Source organism: Oxyura jamaicensis, chromosome 4 (assembly GCF_011077185.1).
Source record: "Oxyura jamaicensis isolate SHBP4307 breed ruddy duck chromosome 4, BPBGC_Ojam_1.0, whole genome shotgun sequence".
In the NCBI taxonomy this organism is placed as follows: Eukaryota; Metazoa; Chordata; class Aves; order Anseriformes; family Anatidae; genus Oxyura; species Oxyura jamaicensis.
The window spans coordinates 83,528,211-83,552,315 of NC_048896.1; the positions used below are offsets into that span (position 1 = coordinate 83,528,211).

General features: G+C 36.5%; 1 protein-coding gene across 3 annotated transcripts in view; it reads right to left on the minus strand.

Annotated features, from left to right (window-relative positions):
- Positions 1–484: 484 nt before the first annotated feature.
- The window catches only part of EVC2 (EvC ciliary complex subunit 2), a 65,757-nt gene continuing 42,136 nt past the window's right edge, over positions 485–24,105 (minus strand). Inside the window, exons 14-22 of one of the 3 annotated variants that reach the window (XM_035323578.1) lie at positions 23,326–23,786; positions 20,617–20,821; positions 19,001–19,120; positions 12,711–12,938; positions 10,261–10,475; positions 8,797–8,884; positions 2,557–2,750; positions 1,260–1,361; positions 485–762 (exon numbers count right to left, since the gene is read on the minus strand). In XM_035323578.1, the coding sequence (XP_035179469.1) occupies positions 492–762; positions 1,260–1,361; positions 2,557–2,750; positions 8,797–8,884; positions 10,261–10,475; positions 12,711–12,938; positions 19,001–19,120; positions 20,617–20,821; positions 23,326–23,786 (1,884 nt within the window). In that variant the 3' untranslated portion in view covers positions 485–491. Of the gene's footprint in view, positions 763–1,259; positions 1,362–2,556; positions 2,751–8,796; positions 8,885–10,260; positions 10,476–12,710; positions 12,939–19,000; positions 19,124–20,616; positions 20,822–23,325; positions 23,787–24,105 lie in introns of all 3 variants that reach the window. The other 2 variants (XM_035323576.1, XM_035323577.1) reach the window with 2 other exon arrangements.

Consider the following 24,105-nt stretch of genomic DNA (forward strand, 5'->3'; position numbering starts at 1 on the left):
TTGTACAGGCCCACCTCTCAAACCTGTCCAGTTACCTCTGGATGGCATCCTTTCCCTCCAGCAAGATGACTGCACAACACAGCATGGTGTCATGGGCAAACTTGCTGAGGGTGCACTCAATCCTCAATCCCACTGTCCACATCACCAAAGATGTTAAATAGTGACTATCCCAGTACTGACTCGTGAGGAACGCTGTTCGTTACTGATCTTCAACTGGACGTTGAGCCATTGACCACAACTCTTCGAGTGTGACCATCCAGCCAATTCCTTACTCACTGCGTGGTCCATCCATCAAAAGATGCACAGATAAAAATTAAAAGATGCACAACGCTCATTGTGAAGTGTGTCAATGTAAAACTACAACTATTTACAATGTCAGATAAATGATATTAAAACAATGCAAGTGTTATCTAAACTGCATACTTCATTCTTTCTGATTTTTAAATAACTACTTCTTCCCTAATTGATTCTTCAAATGGAAGTCTCCCTCATTAATCCATACTTGCATGTGCAGCTTTTTTGGAATTAAGAAAGTTCTTTTTCTTTTTCCTTGGAGAATTATGAAAAGAAAGTACTGGATCACTCTGCTCACGGAACAAAAATACCTTCTCCCCTGTGTCTAATACTTCTATGGATTCTACAGTTGCAGCGTTCAAGGAAACATATTGACCAGACTGTTCCATAGGAGGATGTGTAGACAAACATCCAAGATGAATGAATGATGCTTCTTCCAGGAAGGCAAGGTGCTTCTTCTTTATCAAGCTACATTAATGAAAAAAAAAAAAAAAATGAAAACTTGGCAGAAAAACAGCATAACTTTCTAAATCATACCATGACACCATGACATAGGAGGGGTGACTTTCCTCTGGAAGCTAAAGAAAATCGTATTTTAGACAGAAATGTAGTTTCTCTTCCAATCCCCAATAATTTGCATAACATTTTACAAGATACAAAACTGTGTAAGAAAAGTTAACCTTACAATAAGTAACATAGGGAAGGTGGGGGGGGCAATGTTTACGAAAAGTGTGTGAATTTTGTTGGTAAGTACAGCAAAACCTTTTTAGACATTTACTATTATTGCATATTATGTGTAAATGTGTTGTAGGAAACAAGCATCAAAGATTAGGACAGTGTCAGAAAAAGCTTATTTATGAACTTATTTTCTGACAGATGTAGAAGAACCTTTGGAGATGAAATAAAGTATAACAAAATAATAATTAAAAAAAATGTGTTTCTTCCTTTTTTTTTTTTTTCTTTACCTGTCTTCTCTCCTGTTTAGAGAAGGGATTACTTCCAAACTTCTGTTTATCAGATCTTCCCTTACTTTGTTCTCCAATGCTTGCCACCTTTCTTGGTTCTTCCTGAAGGAGAAGGAAAGAAAAAATTCCTGTCCATTTACAAGTTTCCTAGAAAAAACTACACATTTTTTCCCCTATTCTTACCAAACTACCAAAACCATAACGTTAATGCCACAAATACAACCAGTAAGAGCATGCAAGGGTTTTTGCCCAAGTTATTTAAATCACATAAGACCACATGATCCCAAGGACCCTTAGCCATTCCTTGACAACTCACATCCAACAGCTAGAGGGTTCAGTGCCACATCTGCTTTTCATAGAATCCTATCATAGGATGGCTTGGGTTGTAAGGGCCCTTAAAGATCATCCAATTCCACCCCAACCCCCAGCATGGGCAGGGATGCCACCCACTAGACCATGTTTATCAGCCTCGTCCAGCATGGTCTTTAACATCTCTCCAGGACGGGGCATCCACAGCTTCTCTGGGCAACCTGTTGCAGTGCCTCACCAACCTCTGAGTGAAGAATTTCCCTTTAACATCTAATGCAAATCTTGCCTAAACTAAAGATTAGTATAAAACTATTCTTCCTTATCCTGTCACTATCTGCCCAAGCAAAAAGTTGTTCTCCATCTTTTTTATAGTAGTACTGAAGTACTTTAAGTACCAAAATCTTTAAGCACTGAAAGGCTACAATGAGGTCTCCCTGGAGCCTTCTCTTCAGGCTGAATAGCCCCAGCTCTCAGCCTTTCTTCACAAGAGAGGTGCTATGATCACCAGCCCTCTGATCATCTTCATGGCCCTCCTCTGGCTCTAACAGGTCCACATCCTTCTTTTTCTGAGAGCCACCCTTCAAACTCATCTCTCTCCAATTTGGAGACTTATTTATTTATTTATTTTAATTTAAAAATAATATTTTCTCCCTTTCTCATGTCATGCATGGCAAGGAGTTGGGAGAGACTTCATTATTTTAATAAACTCAAGTCAACAAAAAGAAAGTGATCAGAGCAAGGTTTATAAATCTATAAAATAACTGCCTAATTCAGTTAAATTATACTCCTAAAGTTATAAAACTTATGAGCTTTTCATCAATCAATTTTATTTCATAAAGTAAGGCAGCAGTTTCAAAACACTTTACACCATGAAAATATTTCATAGAAGAAACTTATGAACCCCCCCCCCTTTTTTTTCCTTCATCAATCCACTTGCCAAGCAAATAAATAATCTTTTGCAACAGTCTACCAGAAAAATCACACTTACCTTTTTTTACAGCTGCCAGACTCATCTGCGGCCCTATCACCTTCAACAACAGCATCTGTATATTTATTGATGGAATCAAGGACAGAAAGAACCTCACTTTGTGAACTGGAGGGCAGCAACAAGTTCAGAATCCTGTGCAACGTTCCCATTGGCACCCTTGCCAGTTTGGCTAAATAACCTGCCAGTCGGAGCTCCTGGAGGATCAATGAGTGAAAGCAGCATAGGAAGGGAAGGAAAGGGTTAGTGAATTTTAATTGCTAACGGTAAAAAATCACTCATCATAGAAACAAAAAGTATTACTGAAAATCATTTTAGTGGTTTTGGTGTCAAGTGGTCACAGTCCCGTGTTCATTGCTTCCATCCACACTGGCCCATAAGCATTGAAGTACCCCATTTCATTGCAAATACATGCAATTTAAATTCTAAACAACCAGTTCCTCTTGTTTTGTCTGCTTAGAGCAGATACTCGATGCCAGAAAAATCACAATGCAATCATTCCAGAATGTAAGGTTTACACTATTTATGGATTGTAATCTTATCGACATAGGAATGAAGCAATATGGCATTTTTTGGTCTGCAAAATTAGGAAACAATAACCTCTGAAACCTAATGACAACATTTACATGTCACCATGGTTGGGCATTTCATTGTTTAGCTTCTTATAACACCACATTCTGTGATAAGCTCAGAGAATAGCTTGCAATACTTGTCTGTAAGAGAAGGAAACATCTTCACCCCTGTAAAAATGTCTTTTATTTTCTGGCCCAAAGGTTGTTGGTAAATTATATTCACACAGTGTCCAAACAGACTAAGTTCAAATTCAGTTGTTCCCTAGATGATTAATCAGAACCATTTCCTGTCTCCCTCTAAGCACCCAAACCACATTGTTACTTGCTGCTCAGCTGTCAAAACTACTCTGTCCCCAGGGCTGTTTCTGCAGATTTCTCATGTGTATCAAATATAAAACAGTCTGCAGTACACTGAGACAAGCAGAGATTTCTCTCCAAAATGCAGAAGTAGTCACTCCCCAAAGTCTCCTAGGCTCTTAAGTATTGCTGCATGTTTTCCACTGAGATACTAGAATGAATGAGACAAAGTGCTAAGATTGATGATGGGTTACTAAGTTGTTGAGTATTTCAAATATCCATTATTTTCAACCCAAAACGGGTACCACAGTTAGGAAAAAGAGGCATCTGTTCATGGTTCTTAGGTAAGAAGTGATTTGATTCTTCTGTAGGGAAAACGGCCTTAAATCTTAATACAGACAGGTAAGTTTAATTTCTGTAATCAATGTATATAGACTGCTTGTGTTATACTTTTGGTCTTTAAAAACTGTTGCTCCCAAAATTTGCAAAAAACAAAAAAAACACATAAAAATGGCATCTCTGTGACCCATCCTTCCCTTTGACTGAATGGTCTCTGCAGGACCTTTAACTCCATAATTTATACGTGGATGATTATTTATATGCATCATGACTTCAGTACTGCTTTCCTCTGTAATAGTTTCCTCTTTAAGATATTCCTTCCTCCACTCTAACCCTTACCTTTCTGCATCAAGTATGATTTGTACTGGAAGGCAACCCTCAGTGGTATTCTGACACAGCAGAATTCATGATTAAGTCATTCTCCAAGGTGCCACAGTGCTGTCAACAGTACCAAAAGTGGCACCAGCCAGGTGCACCTAGCACATGTCTAGCAAAGTGAGTGCTGATGTGTGAGCGGGCACCTGCAGTAGCACTTAAAGAAACCCCCAGGTACCTGGATCAGCTTGTGTAAACAGGAAGAAGTGAATTAATTCAAATACAGGAATGGTCACACTAGTCAGACCAAAGGCCCTCCAGTGTGGGGTGAGTTTCAATCTTCAGGCATATTAGAGACAATAAAGTACTGCAAAGATTAGGAATTTGTGTGTTTTGTAAAATTAATGGATAAAAATGTTACTTGTGCCACCAATAACCTCATCTATATTCTCTGAATTTCACCAGAGTATAAATAGGGATGTATGAACTGTGGTTTGCAAACAGTAGAATTATTTTAAGTATTTTGTCTGAGCGATGTGTATTTAAACACCTATATGCAAGAATCAATGAACTTGATTCATGCTGAGTTTCAGGCTTACCGTGCTGTTCCCACATGACTGTCTGTCTCCATCATTTGTCTTCTCTAAAAATCAACTAGCGTACCTGGGGCTATAGCTACATGCTCATTAATAAGTAACTTCTCACTGAGAGGCTTACAATCCTGAACTCACTATCATTCTAGCAAATCTCTTATCGACCTAGATCTGCTTCCATAGGGATGTAAGCTGCAAGACAAAATGTAGGAAAATGAAACTTATCTGGTTTTCCAAGACAGCTACATCCATAGTTCTAAAAACTAGTCTAAAGGGGAAAATCCTCTATAAAGAAAAGAATAAGTGTAAGATACAGAGGTACAATACCATAGTTTCTTAATATGTGTCAGTATAATGTACCTATAAATTGTAAGAAAACAGGGGGAAAAAAGATTTAAAAATCAATTCCCATATCAACACACTGGATAAGGATATACCCCCCAAAAAGGAATATATTACGCTGTGAGCCTTAATATATTAATAAACTCCTATTCTATTGTGTACTTCTTTACAGTTGAATTAAGAGTACTCAAGTTTGGAATTAGAGTTGGAGTTATTATATTATGAAAATTGCTGTGAACTAAATTCATTTTTGTGTAACTGAAGGGGCTATCTGTATAGGTTTTATGGAATTTCATAAACTCCATGTCCTAAAGTATCTGTGGACTACCTTTTATATGACTAAATGTAAATACAAAAAAAGCCCACTATGGTATATCTAATACATATTTCTACACACTAAAAATTTCTTCAGGGAATCTTATGAACAAAACATACAGCACGGTCCCCCAGGTATACACTGAACAGTGTGTCCAGTTTTTCAACTGTAGTGAGTTGACAATAATGCTCATAAACCTCCTTCTGTCTTCAAGATATAAAAATATAGTTATCAAGGTCATTGCTCACCTGCTAGGGTGCTAAAGGGACTGGGTACTGTGAAAATTACGACATACTGTTTGCATGCATCTGTAATCTGCACAAAATTATTTTAATTTCTGAACTTGCAGAATACCTACCATGCTGTTCAGAAGCTGTTTCACGATACATCTGTGCCAAAGGATTAGAAACCCAACAATCATCACAAGAAGACAACTAAATTGTCAGCAACATAATCAACGTGGTTTACTTATGCTGTAGAAAAGCAAGTTCCAGCTTTCCCCAAGCCAAGTGGTGAGATCTTTGGGAACATGGCAAAGTGCCACTATTAAAAAACTTCTAGAACAGACACTAGCTTACAGTAACACACAAAACCAGAATATTCCTGGTTAGTACTGGGCAGTTAAATGATAAATATGATCGATACTTCCCAAAGAATAAGAACACTATATTTGAACTGAAATGCTAAAAAAAGAGTGAAGGTCTGTTGGGAAAGGACCAACATTTCTCTTGAAATGATTCACAGTCAGGAGCTGTAGCACTCAGCCACCGGGTTTGCCTCTCTTCTCAGTGTCCCTTCCACTACTTATTACACTGCTGCTTCAGCATTCAGCTCATCTTAATATGGCACACATCTTGAATTAATGCCTTCATGAGAGAGGTAAATGTTGAGGCTCTATCACACAGAGCTAACTCAGAAGCAGCAGAAAACCATTTCACATCACCCTCTGCGAGATAAGAACTCTTCTGCTGAGCAGCTGTCTTATTATATGCAACTTCTTCCTACCCTTCCATGCCCAAGGGTATAGTAAGCTAAGAATCAGAGTACAAGATTAATGCAGTGTTCATGCTCTTTTTTAAGAGTTCCCACTTAGTGCTGAGTGTTTTCACCAGCCCAGGAAATAGCTAAATGAACACTGTACAAGGCCCCAGCCATTCCTTCGATTAGTCCAAAATCACAAGGCAAAAGCAGATTTAAAAGCACTGAAATTACTTTGATAATGGTCTCAGTAGTGTGTATCTGGAAGAGTTGGTCTGTGCTGTTTAGAGCCATACCAGTCAGCATTTCTGGATGCAAAATGTTTTGTCAGATAAAAATATAATTAACTAGGAAAAGAAAAGTATAAAAGAATTTACAAGACTGGTCCACCAAGACCTATGACTAAAACTACAGCAGTATAGGGAAAGACAGGCAAAGCCCAAAGGACCTTTCAAAGCATTTTCAATTTTTGTATGTGTTCTGATGTTTATTTTCCACTGATGCTGAAAATAATTTATTTCTTATCTTACATTTACGATATTTAACAAGTATCTGAAGCATTGTATATTTTGGCAAAACATTCATAGAAGCCTGTTAAATCCTTACCCGTTTTACCAAATTAAAAAAAAAAAAAAAAAAAAAAAGGAATGTTGAACAGGGCAAAAGATCTAGCCTCTTTTCACCGAGGAACACGTTCTGAATTTTTCAGTTGTTACACGAACTGCAATTACAAATGGGAAAACAAAGCCTCTTTAATATCACCTCTGAAAAGTGTTATAGCTGTTGCTGCCCATGATACTGTTCCACAACTTAATGCATAACTGAAAATACTTGGTGACTGTCTCATCAGCAGTACACAAGTTATTTTGATGGAACATAAATGAATACTTGTAAAATTTAAAGCTATAAAGAAATAATCAGATTAAAACTCACCATCTTGTGAATATTTACCATGTAAACATCCTACAAAGGCAGACAGCAGAAAGTTTTTTTCAGCAGCCATGGGTGCAGGAAACACAATGAGAAGGAGTTTAAGGCTGGAGCAGAATTCAGCAGTTACTGACAGCCATATCTGTTTACCATATGCCAAACTGTCAAGGTGAATATGGTAGCAAGACAGTTTGAAAAAAAAGGGGTTGCAACATAAAAACTGAAGAGGAAAACAATAATAATAAAAAAGCTACAGAAACACATAGCTTGGATTTAAAACTAGAAGGCTGGTTGTGACCTTCGCAGCAATACCTTAAAATGCTACACTCTGCAAAACATGTCAGAATGGATTTTTGGTGCTTATGCCCAGAGAATAGGAAACCTGGATAGTATAAGACCAGGTTTGAATTTCACTCTAACTTAATTCATTAGCACAAAGAGAGATAGTACATACCAGAAAAGCACCTTAGCCACCAGGCTGCCAGATGAGTCAAGTCTCTTCCAGTGAGGCTAATGCAATGATTCCACTTTGAATGGAACCCAAGTGTCCTCATGAGAGAGGGACTGAAGTGATTATCAAACTTCTGTGAGCTTTAGGAGACCTAGCTGCAAGCTCCTTGCCCAAATCAGAGTAAGGGTCTGAAAGCATGTCTGACCTACCAAGAGAATCTCCTAATGCAAATATAATGTACAGGAGTCCCACTCCAAGCTGATCTCAAGTAGACATCTAACTCAACAAAAGATAAAAGGTAAAAATGTTCAGAAACCTGAGTAGAAACAAACCTGAGACTCAGGAAAAGCTGTCACCCCCTTAGGTGTCCCTCCTTGGCTCGCTGACATATGAAGTTCCCAATTTGTGCAATTTGTGATACAGGTGGCTGCAAATGCAACTGTCCTTGAAAGGTAAGACACTTAGATGGTAAAAGCTGTAGAACCTATAGTCTTTTTTTTTTTTTTTTTAAACCCTGATATTAGTTACTTACCTAAACTAAAACCTGCAAATACAATTTAGGAATAACAGTGATTCACTTTTAATGCCGTTTGTGGCATTGACAGGCAGCCAACAAATAATAAATTATGACCAACGAAGAAGAGATGTTCTTTCTGAAAATAGTAATAGTAATGACAGTAGAAAATTTAACCAGCAGTGCTTTTATCATTTAGTTTTGTAACACAATCAATGTTATTCATTTCTCACATAGACTGAAACCTAAACAGAACCCCTGTCTTAACACATGGAAATCAAACGGTAAATCTGTCTGTAAACCAGAAACTCATGCAGTTTAGTTCTCTCCACAGAATGAAATGCAATAGGACAACTGCCGGAAAGGATTTGTAAGTGAAGAAGTAGTATAACTTAGTAAAAATTAAAAAGGCTGAAAAGTAGGTCAGAATTAATTGAAGTCAACAGTAATATATGCTGCAAACACCAGAACTGGTAGTGACTGTTAGCAGAACTGGGTCCAAATATATCTGCAACAGTTCCCCAAAAAGAAGAAAAGCTGATCTGCTGATACAGCTGTAATTTAAACCTGGAAGCTTTGTTCAATTTCATGCTTACCTGACTATAAAGTGCCAAAAATGCATCCATTTCTATATTTTCCAGGAGATCTTCAAGCACCATGCAATTCCACTGCTCATCTCTCAAGCTGAAGTGAAAGACAGAATTAACACTGAAATCTTCTCAGGTGCAATGACTGTATTATAGGTAACAATAACTGAAAGTCATCCATTCAGGAGGCAAAACTCTGTCAGCCAAGTTGGCTGAGCAGTGTAACTTCTAAAATAAGCCAGTTTCTCCTCCTCTCTTCTCCCCTAAACCACAACACAAAATCTGAGCAGAATCTGATGCCATGTTCTTGCACATAATACAAATCTGAAATTGCTCCAAAGGACTGTCATTCAACCTGTCCCTCTTATCACCTCATTTTCATCACAACACTTTTCAACAAGTTGTGGATCTTTTTGTTTCTGAAATGACAGTAAACTGTTAGCTTCCTCATTACTGATGATTTTTTTCTTTCTAGATCAAATTATGAAGCCATTACAATGTTATCTGGGAAAAGTGCAAGATTCATTTCTTCCATTATGTTTACAGGTAAAAACAACACAGTAAAAAACAACTGTTGCTCCTTTGAAGGCCTGATTGACACACCTGTATCCTGTAGTATTCCCAAGCCAATAACCTGTTTGCTCCTTTATTGCTCTTCTAGGAGAGACATTAATCTGCATGAGAGCTCCATCCCTTTTAGAGTTAAAACAGAATTAAGAGTGCTACAACTCCACTCAAAGCCTATCTAAGCTATTTTAATAAATCAATTGGTTCAAGAGAAACCCTCTTTATAATGGAAAACACCCTCTAAGAATCTTACATGAAACTTGAGATGTAGTAGGCTTTTAATACTGTGCAATACAAGTGGAAATGAATTTTCTAACTCCTGTAATCCTAATAAACGTAATACAGTATTTTGTAATTTTTCACATTATCACCTATTTTTGCAGGTGATCTTCATACAAGACAGGTATTTCTACATCCCGCCCAAGGAGGCATTTTTTCCCACTGACACCCTTACTTAAATGTACTTACTTTTCCACTGATACCTCTACTTATATATGACATCAAAAATAACTGTGGGACTGGGAATTCAGTCAACAGTGGAGATGGAAATTCAATTTTATTGTCTCAGTTACTTAGTCTGACCCCAACTGAGCAAGTTTCATTGAAGTCTTTACTCATCTTCTTGGGAGATGAAGGAACAGGATTAGAATTCTTTTCCCCCTTGCATTTCCCCCAGTATTGTTACATTTTCACTGGTCCAATGAAGATATGGTGACTATCACGAAGAACATCACCATCCAAATGCAACTAAGTTATTTCCTATCTCTTATTTCAGTGCTCCTGAGACTGCTCTAGGCCACAGTCCCTCCCCAGCACAGCAGACATTTCGTCTGTTGTTTCCCTGTGCTATCTTAAAGTCTGTAATGACTGTGGTGATTTAGCAATACCTGAGACCAAAGCACTCACCTTTGCTGGTGTAGACTTATAAATTGGTTACATTTATTCATGGCCTGTCTTAGCAGAACTGTCACCTGTCTGTCTGCATTCATTTCTACAGCTTCACTTGAAAGCCCCAATCCATCCGGTGTCCACCTCTGCTTATTCATTAGATGTTGTTGCTGCTGAGCTGACTCCTTATGCAACATTTCATACTCCAGCTTCCTGTCAAGTTCTTCAATCTCCTAGAGGTTGAAAACACAATCTAGAAGTCATAAATTATCTTACAAGAACAAGTTCCAATTGGAGTGAAGAAAGAAGATTGTACCAGAGCTTGTGTTATTAGTTTATTCATTTTCTCATTCTACCCAGCCACATGCAGTCATTACACTTTCCAATTCGTTGAATGGCTTCAGTAAACATGACTTGCATGCTGTGAACAGATGAGAACAATGCCTAAAGATATGAGCCAATTTTCATTGTGTTAAAGGCTGATATTCTCTTGAAACCTTCCTGTGTAGAGGACATCTAGAAAAAAGACTACCAGCAAGCCTGAGATCCAAACAAAATAATGGCACCATCAGAATTAATCTATGAGCTACATAAAGCCACTGGAACAGCTTGTGAAACGCAGCAAGACTAGTTTTAGTTATATTGCATCAATGGCTAGTATCAAAGAGATGTAAGTTCAAAGACAGTAATTCAATAAATTCACAATAGTACGCTAAATTGTGTAATAAAATTAGGATTTAAATACAATGGTCTAAAAATCAAAGTTTTAAAACCCAAAGTTTTATGTGGACTGGATCTCTCATGCCAAAGACCTCTTTGAACAAAGAATCAAAGTAGACATCCGAAGGAAGGGTTCATATTCCAGTCTTCCAATGTCATTTTTGTCTGACCTCAAACAAGTTGCTTACTAAATATCTCAGCACCTTTCTTCCCAACCTGTAGCTTGGAAAAAATACTGAATTTTTATCTACTTATTTTTCCACCTGATCAGCTGTATTCACACTACAGATTCACTGAAGTATATGGTATCTCTAAGTAAGCATCTGCTCCCGGTCAGCAAGATGTGACACTGGAGCTCAGATCTACTCTCCTAACAATAAAAAATTATATTAACTTGCTATCTCTAAGAGTATGAAGCAAATTCACATACAGCCAGATGTGTTTTGTTTCATTGATTGGCAAAACTATCACTGATGTAGTTAAGCATTAGGAAATCCTCTGTAATCTGTATTTGTTTTAAAGTAACAGGTATTAATATTTGCCAGGTAGTGGGACAAAGAAGCAGAAATAAAACACAGCAAGAGACAAAGGTTTGATTACCAGGAGATAGTTTCTGTAAACCAACAATGCCTAAAATATATTTTTCCCCAAATAAGGCTTAGCTCAGTTCCTGCACACTGGATAAAGAATCCAGTGCTAGTTATTCTATCTTCAGTCTCTCCTTCAATACTTTTTCACCATTTGTTCAAGGACAGAGAAGCTAACAGCAACCTCTTTGCAGAGGATGGGACAAAGCCCAATCTTTTCTTTGGGACCTCTTATAATTAAAGGCAATAACCCCAGATTAAATTATTTTAATACTCTGTCTATGCAAAACTTTCTCAATTTTCTACAGATTTAATGATTTATTTTTTTTTAAATGAAGGGTATAAGCATACTAACTGCCATTTAAAAAGAAGCAGCTCTACGGAGATGAGAGCATTAAAATTTAAGCAGAAGTTTTCATAGTAATAGCTTTCTAATGATGCCCTCAAGCAAAGAGATTTTGCTCTTACAAAATCATTTTGTTTGTTCAACTCCAATGCTCTCCCAAGACTCACTTGGATGGTCACAAATAGCAGACAAAACCCATCCTTATGAATACAGAGCACTGAAGTATTAAAAAGGAATAGAAAACTGTCACATACATGTAACGTGTGTAATAAATCCAATGAACAATGAAGGGAAGAGGTCTTTCTGAAGTTTCTACTATAGAAACAATGTGAGCATGCTTGGAGGGAGACAGACAGGTAAGTATATTTATACATTTATATATCTCTATATATATAACTTTAAAAGCTCCATGATTTAAGTATATTGTTTATTTATGGATTTTCCTGTATAGTTAGCATTATATTGTCAAAAAATTTGTAACACATTCATGACGAATCATGACACTATCACTTCCCAATGTTCTTTTTTGTGATCAACAATATTTAACTAGTCATCAAAATACTGCTCTTTCTGACTGTATATCTCTGGATGCTACTGTAACAAAAATAAATAATCACAATATATAATCTTCTCTGGCACTAATATTTTCCTTTATTTCTTTTTATTTAGAGCAGTAGAGTGCACATAAACACAGAAATTCAAGACCAGACCATCAGGAGCTGCAAACCAGTGCAACAAACCGAAGTCAAATAAGCTACTGTCTCAGCAGCTGTCTCCTAACAGGAGTTTTTCTTTCTCACATCTTCATTACTTACTGGATTATGGGCTTCCAATATCTGAATACATTCCAATTTTGACAGGGTTTTTGATATGCTCAGTTGTTCAAAGAGCAAAGCTTGTACACTTATGATAGCAATATATAGCTCCAACATTTTGATTTTTTTAACAGTCTTTTGAAACTGTAAAGAAGCAATATACTCTCCAAGTTTATTTTCTAGATTACGCAGCTGACAGTCTTTCTCAAGCAGCAACTCGTAATTAACCTAAAAAATAACAAAACACAAAAGATAACAAGATTAACATAAAACCTTAAAACCTTACATGAACATTCATGATTTTACTACTCTGCAATTAACCAGCTGGATTAAAGCAGCAAAGAAATCAAAGCTGTTATCTTATAATGAGATACATTGTTTAAAAAAAGAGTGTTTTTAAACATCCAATTCCAAGCTTTTACTGTATGTAAGTGATCACAAGATACTGCAGGAAGGTGAGATACCAATTAGATCTTTTTTTTTTTTTTTTTTTTTTTTTTGGGGGGGGGGGGGACGACCGTGACTAAAGAGGAAGACAAAATACCAAAATACTTCCTTCCAATTAGTTAAAACAATACAAAATTTATAGAAAGACTATATGTAGTTTCAACTTAACATGTGTTAGTTGATATTGACCAATAAAATTCAGCCTACAATTCTTTAGGCAAATAATGAAAAATCCTCTTATATAACTCTATATAAACTCTATATCAAGAGTCTACTGGCAATGGATTTCAAACAGAATTAAAATTGGACTGAATAGATTCAAGCAGGATTAAATCAAAATGCTTTAACTCAATAACTATGTTGCTGCCACATATCTAACAGGATAGACACAGAGAAAACCCAAGGCTGAAAGGCAAACTGCATTCCCAAGCAAAGAATCAGATGCAATGGTATTGACGAGCACTCCATACTCTTCTACCACTGACATTCACGGACAGTGAAATTGGCCCTGAATCTGTTTTTCTGTAGGACAACGTGGCCAGTGACCAGCTGTGATTAACCTCTTTGGATGCTTCCATCTGAGCTTGTCACTCTAAACCCCCTTTACAGCCAAAGAAAAGGGAAATGGTACTTCTTGGTGTGTGTCATACCTTAAAAAAAATCTTTCTACTGACATGTAAGTGTGGATATCTGTTAGACTACACTGTACATATAACACCTGGGTACGTGAATCCTCTAAGACATCAAGTAATTTTCAACTTAGTTTTATTCTCTCTCGCTGTGTTAGTTATCCATGCAGGCCCAGAATTTTTATTGTAAGAGAGGAAAGACAGAGAGAGCATACACAAGCATGAGAGCTCCAACTCCATTACTTGGAATTTACATCAAGTGCTGCACTACACACAGGTTTTTGAATCCAGAATCTAAGCATAGAAACAGCCCAATTATGACACTGCTGGATATCTGAGTGCACAGTTTTTCCTCACTCCATCTCTAATTCTCTTCTGCTCCTTAAAAAATCTGAGTTTTACAGCATATAAAAAAGCCTTCAGCAATAATATTGGAAACTTAAGAAAATGCTTAGTTATTTTAACAGAAACGCTCAAACAACCACTGCCTGTGACAGAATGGAAGGACCACAGCCATCAGAGGAGGCATCTCAAAACTTTTTAAAAATGCTGTCACTTTGGTACCTGAGAGCAGATTTGCATGCTATGGAAAGCATGCCATCTACTTTGGCCCCTCTCTTAAAGAATAGGATTCTCTTAGCACGGATCCTAAGGTATCCTGTGAGATACGTTTATATGTGCAGCCTCAATCTCTCTACAGTTCTACCTGTCTAGAAAGTAGGAATAATAATAAAGACCAGTATGTTTATTAGAAAGGTTAGCATTACATTTATTGTCCTCTGAGATACTCTGCTATACGGCACCAGAGTTCTTACATAATAAATTCAATAATCTCAAACGAGATTTCTTTAAAAATATCTGAAGTTAGTTACAACATTTCACTAGTGTAAACAGCACTGTGTTGCACCACTATACATACTCTTAGCCCTTCGTTAAAATATTTGAGATGCCCACTAATTCACAATAGTACCCAAGAAGCCCGGCTTAAAGAAGTGCTCCAGCAGGGCCTTGTCTTTGCCCAGGCAGAAGCAGGCCCTGCCTCTTGCTCTGTGAAGAGGACCCTGGGAGAGGTGGGGGGGTAAAGCCCTACCAGGCACTTGTCAACATACATCCTGTGGCACTGCTGAGTCACACCACATATAAGAAAAAGAACTGTAAAGTAGTTGTCCATCAAGTGTGAACAATAATGCTGAAGGTGAACTGTGGTCTTCAGTCACTATATGACTTCCCACTGGCCCCTCAGCATATCTCTGCACAAATAAAGAAAGATGATATGTATTCCAGTCATTAACACCATATTAGCTTTCCTTTCATGTTAGCTTTGTATTCTATTTGTGTTAATTAGAATTATATATCTTTGAATGTATTCACAATTAGCACTAAAGCAGCATTTATGGAGACTGCCACCAAGCTTTTAGATCCCTGAGACAATAAACACGTAATATGATGCCCAGGAATTTTCACTGGAAATTTATTGATAAGAAACTTGCCAAGAGTGATTGTGTTTCATCCAAATTCTATGTCCCAGTAGATGGAGTTAAATTTACAGTGTGATTTGCAAGCAAATATGCTTGTGATATGTTCATGTGATATTCTCCAAAGTCTCCATTATAGCATCTGGAATGTCCTTGAACACAAGGGAAGGAAGGTTACCATCAGGAAATACTTCCTACTAATGCGAATTAAGCCAAGTACAACTCAAGAATAAGAAGCCATGCTACAGTCACAAAGTAGACAAGAATAATTTTCTTGTTATTTTTAACAAGTCTCCATCTTAAAAGACGGACATTGTCTTTCAACATTACTGTTATCTAAAGAATTGATCTTGAAAAATATAGGTGTATGACATTAAAAACTAAGAAAGCATATAGGTAACAAATACATTGGATATTTGGGTTTGGAACAGAATTCAGCTCAGAGATCACACTGGAAATACAGTAAAACAAAATTCTAAAAACTAAGTTGTTATTTTTTAGCACTAGAGGCAGAGACCTCTACTGAACAGCGAAAGTAATGGCCGAAATTTTGAGTTTATGGAAAAAGAGCTGAGCTGCCTCCAAGTTCTCATAAAAAAAACATTAAAAAGTAGATGACTTGTACCTTAGGCCAGACACAAATATCCATTGCCTGTTGCTACATTCCAGTTTTCAGTAGGAAATATTCAATACTAATATTACTTTTATGTATATATCTTCTATATTCTTTGCAGGCAGGTGAGAAACAAGTAAAATGAATTTGAGACCTTTTCTTTGTGTAATGCTTTTTACTGAAAAGCTAGTAACTTTAACATTTCCCGTCTAACCTCACAATCCAACAGCTCAAAAGCATTCAGAGACCCATATTGTACTCTAGAAGTACCAATTGGAAATCAAATAAAATCAAAAACTGCAGAACATTCTACAGATCATGACTTTGAATTAGACTGCACAAGGCAGACAAGCCCACCTTACTGGGGTTTATTTGTTGTTGTTTCATTGTTTTATCTCATCAAAGCAAACTGATTTCCAAAATCCAAATTGTTATTTCAAGATATTCTTATGAGCCATTGACACAATATAAAGGCCTGGAAGCAAGATTATTCCACACATCAATGCAGAGGGAAATTTTTAAACAAAATCTTCCTTTGAAAGCCTGTAGAGAAGACAAACTTCTCCAATAAGACTCAAGTTTTTGTTATGAAAGGTATGTTGAATTAATGATTATACTACTGATCTTTGTTACACACTGTCCTTTGCGACAGAGGATAAAACTCTCAGAAGCAATTAGCAATTTTCAGAGCTATACTGTCTGACTATCTGATCTTTTAAGGTCTCAGTTCTTAAGTTCACACTGACTTGCCCTGAAAATGTATTTCATTACCTGTAATTCCAAAAACTTTTCTCACGCATGTCTAGTACTATTGATTTTTTATTTATTTATTTATTTTTTAGCCCAGAAGGGTAAACAGAAGAAATAATGTATTTTACCATTGTCTTTCTATTGATATAGGTAAATGTTTTCAGAAAGGAACTGCTGCACCATCATAACAAGTGCACAGGATACCTCAACACAGCAGCTATGAAACACAGAGGAATTAGATAGTCTGCATACTGTAAGACTAGGACTTAAACTTTCTTCCATGGACTCTCAGCTCACTACATCCTGTCTAAAACTTCTTCTCTGGCATGTCTGTTTTATAGGATTTCAAAACAATATATCCCACTGCTGTTTTCGTAAGCATTGGCTAGAAAAAAAGTTTATAGCCATCCTGTAGGCTGCAAAACAGAGACAAGAACCTACAACACCATGTGAACACCACAGGAGAAAAGCAGCAGAGGAGAAATAAAGCAGAACATTGCTCCATTGTTGTTGTGTTTTTTTTTTTTTCCTCCCCTTTGAATTGGCTGTGAAAAATCGGATAATTAATTCTGGGTTAGATGATAGAAGTGTTTACATTAATGCAAAATTTAGAAGCATAAGATTCGAAATGAGGAATGAGGCAACAGACTGCAAAAGGCAGAAAAAAACTTTTCTTCTGTGATCAACATAATGTTTATTGCAGTACTTCTTTGTTCTAATGATAATGTGAGAACTAATGAGTTTCCTTAACAATAGTTTAGTTTCCTTATTGGGAAAAGCCCAAAGCATTTGGCTTTTTACAACTAATATGCAGTTGTACAATTAAAACAACAACAGGTATGCCAGATGGTGCATGTAAAACTAAAACAATGAAGCTTAGAGAAGCTAACTTTCCAATTTTAAAACAAGATTCTAACAAAAGTCTAAGTCAACAATTACACCAAATGTGTTATCAAAAAATGTGTTATCAAAAACTGAATGCCTAAGAGAAGGACCCATACTCAGTTGTACTTTTAAGTAACATTAAAAATATTTAATAATGAAAGGAGATTTTGGAGGTCATGGTATTAGGAATTGAAACCAAAAGTACAAATGCCTCCAGTTATGAATTAGATACATTCTTGGATAAGAGCTGTTAAATTATTAAAGACTGGTAGAACACAGTTGGCCACTCTTTATGTTCTTACCTATGCATCTGCTCTCAGTTTCAAAGACTGGATGTTGGACTAGATAAACCTTTGCTTTTACCATCTGCAACCAATAGTAACAATATGCTAATCTCACATAAAAGTAAAATTATTTCTGAATAAACATATTGACCCATTCATTCCTTGGGATCCAGGTACAAAAAGCACAAGAAGCAGGTGTACAAAATTGCTTCCAAATTTATAATAAAATTGGTACTGCGGTCATTTGTGAAATTATTTTTTATTTGCCATTGGAGCGGGTTGCCCAGGGAGGTGGTGAAGTCACCTTCCCTGTGGGTGTTTAAGGAAAGGTTGGACGTGGTGCTTAGGGACATGCTTTAGTGGGTGATACTGGTGGTAGGGGAATAGTTAGACCAGATGATCTTGGAGGTCTTTTGCAACCTTAATGATTCTATGATTCGGCCAGTTTCAACTTCCAATGACACTTGCTTATATAGCTGAGCACTACTGACGTCTAACTGTTGTCATTGTAATATACCTCAGATACAGAGAAGTAATATTACTCATCTTTCACAAATGGGAAAACGAAGCAGAGAGACGTTAAATAAGATGAATATCTCATGGAAAGTCTACTGGCAGAGAAGGAAAAAAACTCCAAAACCCCATATTGACACTGGCCCTTCCATTCTTTAAGGATTAACAATAGATTGGGATTGGGACCCTTTTAAAAGGTACCAATGAGAATCAAGGCTCCACTTCAGTCAGTTGTGTATAAATAAAGTCAGTATAAAACTACTCAAAATGTATTGGAATCTAAGAACCCGTTTCTACTTTTCAGTAGCATTAACAAGGCCCATGAATAAAACCTTGTTCAGCAGTGAAGCATGATCCACTGTTCTAAGATTCTATGATTTGAAAGCTCCACTAAGAAACCCAGAGGACCTAGGGGAATCTTGCAATCATGCACACACCAAGCCCCAGAACCACCAGAGGAAAAAAGGAGCGAGACATGAAAGCAATTCTGTAACTAAGGTGCAAAAATTATAACAAAGCCAAACTATCAGTCTTTAAATACATTTTGACAAATGCAAGTATGAGTAAAAAGATAGATCATGCCACTGCACCTCACGCCTTCTTTATCTGGATCTCATTCATGACAGAGAACTGTTATTCCTTAATTACTTAAAATACAGGTTTTGACCCCAGAACAGGAAAATCTTACATTTACCTTATTCACATTTGCATATTTCAACGAGTCTTCATAAATGACAATTTTGTCCTGTAAAGATTTCTTCAGAATATCTATTTTATTTCTACTCCTGGATCCTGATTTTTTCATTTTAGAATGCTGCTGTGAGAAGATGAGCAAAAAAGGCATTATTTGTAAGAGGCAGGTGGGGATGGTAATATTAAGATTACTACTTAATATTTTGGGCAGATTCACCAATTAATGAAACACTTGACAAGGACAAATTTCACTGAGAAAATATTTCTGAAATGCATGTGCTATGCATTCAATCTGATGATTCAGACATTTAGATAAAACTGGAAGCTCCTTTTTAAAATTTCATTAATTTCATTTAAATTTCACTCATTCACCCTTTCCATTAAAAATGCTATAAATTTGATTTTATACACCCTTTAGTAGTGACAACAAAAGAAGATGTTAACCGATACATAGTTTCCTCAGCACAGTTAAAAACGAACAAAGAAAATTAATTTAAGAACTGCATTGTTTTCAAGACACAGTATATGAATCACAAATGAACCTGATAGTATTAATAGGCACCACTTCATGTAATCAAATTATTCTTGACCTTTATATATCTTTACAAGAATATGAACTAAGTATAATGAACTCTCAGGGAAATGATAACACTTGTTCAACAATAAGGCTATTGCAAAGTCATTTTCCTTCTTAAGTAATTCAGAAATTATTAAGGTTTTGAACTCGTCTACTTCCTAATATAATTATCCCAAGTTAGTTTACACATTTAGAAAACATAACTGAACCAAAACAAAGCAAAGCAAAGTACTCCTTTTACGATGGTATCAGAAAAATTATACAGGAAACAGTTTTCTTTCTCCTGTCTAAGAACAGAAAACAATTTATGATTCCAAAGATTTTACATCTTACAAAAGGAATTTAACAACCTTCACAGCGTTATTAAAAAAAACAAACAAAACAAAAAGCACAAACAAACAAAAAACATTGCTAAATTTGATAGATATTTCTTGTTGGGAAAGTCTCTCTAACTTTAAATCTACTTATTAGATTATCTAGATTATCTTATTATCTAGATTTGAAATAAACAAAATAAAACCACTTCTTTACACGTCCAATTATTTTGGAAAGACGAATCTGAAACCAAGCCCATATTATTGCCAAGAAGCAATAATGTCCTTCCCTACTTTAGTGCCAAATTTAGTGAAATGGAGGGTTTGAGAGAGAAATATCAGTTTGGGTTGTAAAGGACCTAACCTGTCCCTTATATTCAGAGTCAGGCTTATCATCTCTCCAGTTTTTGACATTTCAGTGGACTCTTCTCAGATATGCATCCCCTTCTGGTCACCCAACGGTTTCTTTATACAGATGCCTTCATCTTGGCAAGGCCGGAGGATACACAAGCAGTATATCTATGCAGGTGTATGTGAAGAAAGCATATCTGACTGCTACTCAAACAGTTATCTTTAAGGTTCACCAATCCGCACACACAGAAGGAGCATACATCACTGTCATCTCTATGGAGAAGCTACGGACTTCATCTGCAGATCAGGTCAACAACTGAGGATGCGTGCAGGAACACATCACCCATCCCCACACTGATCCCACACTGTGCCTACCTGTTTACTGGTCATTGCTAAATTCTGATCAACTTTCAGCAGCTCTGCATCCCTTTGCTCCAGCTCAAAAGCCTGAAGCAGAGTTCTTGCTCTTATCTTGGGCAAAGCCAAGCTGCTGTCCACCTGAGAAAAGCAGCAGTGGAACTCTTGTCTCATTTTAAGCAATTCTTCTTCGGATAGTGAAAGGGGCAAACTTAGAAGATGTCTGTTAAAAGAAAAAAATAAACAATGAAAACCATTTGCTGCTCAGTGATACAGACAATTTTCCATAAAATTGAAAAGACATGCACAAGATTACTTTACAGGACCATGTTCATTCTTCTTTACATTGTGCATAAATCAGTTATTCATCTCACATAGGACTGAGCTGCACAGAACGTTTAAAATACCCATGAGCATACCTTAGATTCTAAGTACAGTACTTCCTTGACTGTAAAACATCATTTTCAAAAGAAAACACATTTGGAATAAAAATAAATAAATACAAATTTGAGCAAACTTCCTATGTACAGAATCCTGCTATGACTTCAGACAATACAAACCCTGAATTTAGGGCTGTCAGGGCTGCAATCAAGACAAAGGCTTCCTGTAAAGCCTCCCTGTGCTGTTTCTCAGCACTTAGCAGTCCAAGCTACTGACAGGGGAGAAAAATAAAATAAAAAAAGTATCTCATATATAAACTTATATATGTCACCTGCCCCATCACCAAGTGGTTTGACCTATTCTTTGTTAAAAAGCTTTTAGCAGTCTGAATAACATGGATTATATTTTAACCGTCTAAATCACTCAAAAAGTTCCTATTTTGTCGAAGGAAGGTTCTCAACACAGAAGTCTAGGGAACTATTCCTCAGGCCAAGCTGAAGTTGGCTTAGAAACAGAACATGCTAAAGCCTAAATTAATCTTCCTGTTTTGTCTAACCTTAGACTATATTCATATTCTGATCTTGTGACTGAAATATTTAGGAGTATTTCATAGAAGGACTTTTTTTTTCATAAAAGTTCATTTTTCTTTTGAACAAATTCTCTTTCCCAAAAATGCATTTGCATTAAAAGCATGAACATCACTTTTTTAAAAAAGTAGCTTATTATTATTATATTATACTGAATGTTCCATTAAGACTGAAGCTTTAATTCAACGTATCATAGTTATACAGTACTTCATAGTTCCACTAAAATATTCCTGGGTTTAGAAATCCTGTGTCTAAATAGATCCTATTTCTGTTTACTGATTCAGCAAAGTACCATTACATCCTAAATTAAAACATTTTAATACGCTGTGAATTTTTCACCTAAAAATTAATGCAGTATTACTCCAAATAAGGATTTCCAGTATACTTACCATTTCTCCTGTTGTCTTAAGACATTCATTAGAAGAAAATCCAGTGTGTGTGCATGTGTGTGTAAAGACTGCAAATCACAATTTTTTAAAGTCTATATTTAATAAGGACTTTCAGCATTGAAAAAAGAAAATCTTCACAGGAATTGTGGACTAACTTATTATCTCTTCAGTAGCAACAAAAATGAAAAGCTATCATTCAAAATAATTCTTTGTGAAAAATAGCAGATGAGAACACAAATGAAAGAGCTGGGAACTGTGACAGAAATCTCAAAATCGACAGTGGACTGAACATAAAGTGACAGATTTTAAGAGACTTTTGGTAGAATAGTTGCATAATGCTGCAGTTTTTCTATGCATTTGCCAGTATTTTACTGGAAAAAACAATCAGCTTACTATTGCAGTAAATAGATAGCATCTAACAATACATCAGGTGATACTGCAGACTAGAATACAATTATCATGGAATCATAAGTTATAAAAACGAAAGACTTGCTGGGTCATACAATCTACTTCCTTGCTCTTGCAGGTCTGTTCTCGGCAATATATTCAGAGATAATAAGACAAGTTAGAAGATACTTTTCCTATAAGCCATTTCAGTGTATTTAAAATGCTGAATAAAGTACAAGGGCTTTGAAATTAAAAACTAAACTAAGACAAAAAGTATTTTTTTCCTCTAATAAAGCAAACATGCAATGGGCAAGGTTTCTTTTCCTATTTCTTTTATGTGGCTTTACACTGTACAGCAGAAAAACTTACAGAGATGCTGTCAGGACAAAACTGCCTGAGCAAAACTGTTTTACTTTTAAGAAGTGGTATGAAGCAGTTTGGGGCCTCGGCATCAGCAGCATTTTGTCAGCAGGACAGATTGGCCAAGTCTGATGTGTGGATCTCATGAACCACACAGGTACACTACTGTGCTGTATATTTATGAAATACGTAAAAATGCTTCTGTAAAGCATAAAATGAGCACCTGATGAATACGGCTTGACTTGCAGATGGAACAAATGTATCAAAGTTGAGTGCAGGGTTCATTAGGTCTGACATACGAAATGACATTTGCAAAGTGTTGGACCTCTGAGAATAAACTAAGAATAATGAAAGATGCACAAGTGACACCTGATACAAAGCGAAGTATAAAAATACCACTCCACCTTTTGGTTTCAAAAATTCTGTTTCCTGGAAGCTCTACTGAAGTGTCAGATTGTCAGTGCATGTTGCTGGCTCTGCAGGGGCTGAGCACTTGTGAGGAATCAATTCCCAGGTGCATGACATATAATTGATCATTAACAATTACATTCAGACAGGTATGACAACTCTTAGCTCATCACTATTTACAAAAATAACTAAGAAAAAGGCATAGAGATACTTGCATGAATACTGATTGTTCCCAGCTCCTTAATTTTTTTTGTTCCAAAAACCTAGCTTCCAGTTCTTGGCTTAGTTTTTGTCTCGTGAGCTGCAGCAACTCTTCAGCGACCATGCTCTTTTCATGTTCTTCCCTTTCAAGCTGTTCACGTTTAATAATTAACTCTTTTTTATGCTCTTCCACAGCTTCCAGCAGGAACATCTTTGGCACGTTGAGCTTTACCAGTTCTTGCACAAATATTCCATACTGAACACGCTTAAGCTCTTCAATAGTTTTCTCCGTTAGACTAAATATAAGGTCTTTCAGCTCTTCACTGGCCTCATTATCAAGCTTTTCAGTAAGTTCTTCAAATTCAATGGCGTGATCATTCAGAAGATTTTTCCAGTGGCTCAGGTAGTGAGTGACCTCCTTAGTGGTTTTGAAGGGGTCCCCTAGTGACAGCTGCTCCTTTCGATGCTCTTTCTGCTGATTCATTTTTGAAAAGAGGAACAAGATTAAGAGAAGGAACAGCTCTCAAATTCCAGCTCTTTAATTACATATTTCATAGCAAAGCGAAGTTTCTACTTTTGGTTTTTGAGTGTTCTTGAAACTGCTTCTTGGCATCCAGAGACTAGCTTAATCCTCAACATGATAGCTTTGTGTGCAACAAGCAGGCCTGTGATAATTTGGATTATTGTTAGATAGAAGGGCTAACACCTAAAAAAAAGGATGACCTCATGGTCTGACATAATGACAAACAGCTGAATTGTAATGATCTGGCAGTGTTCCAGAAGTAAATCTGGAT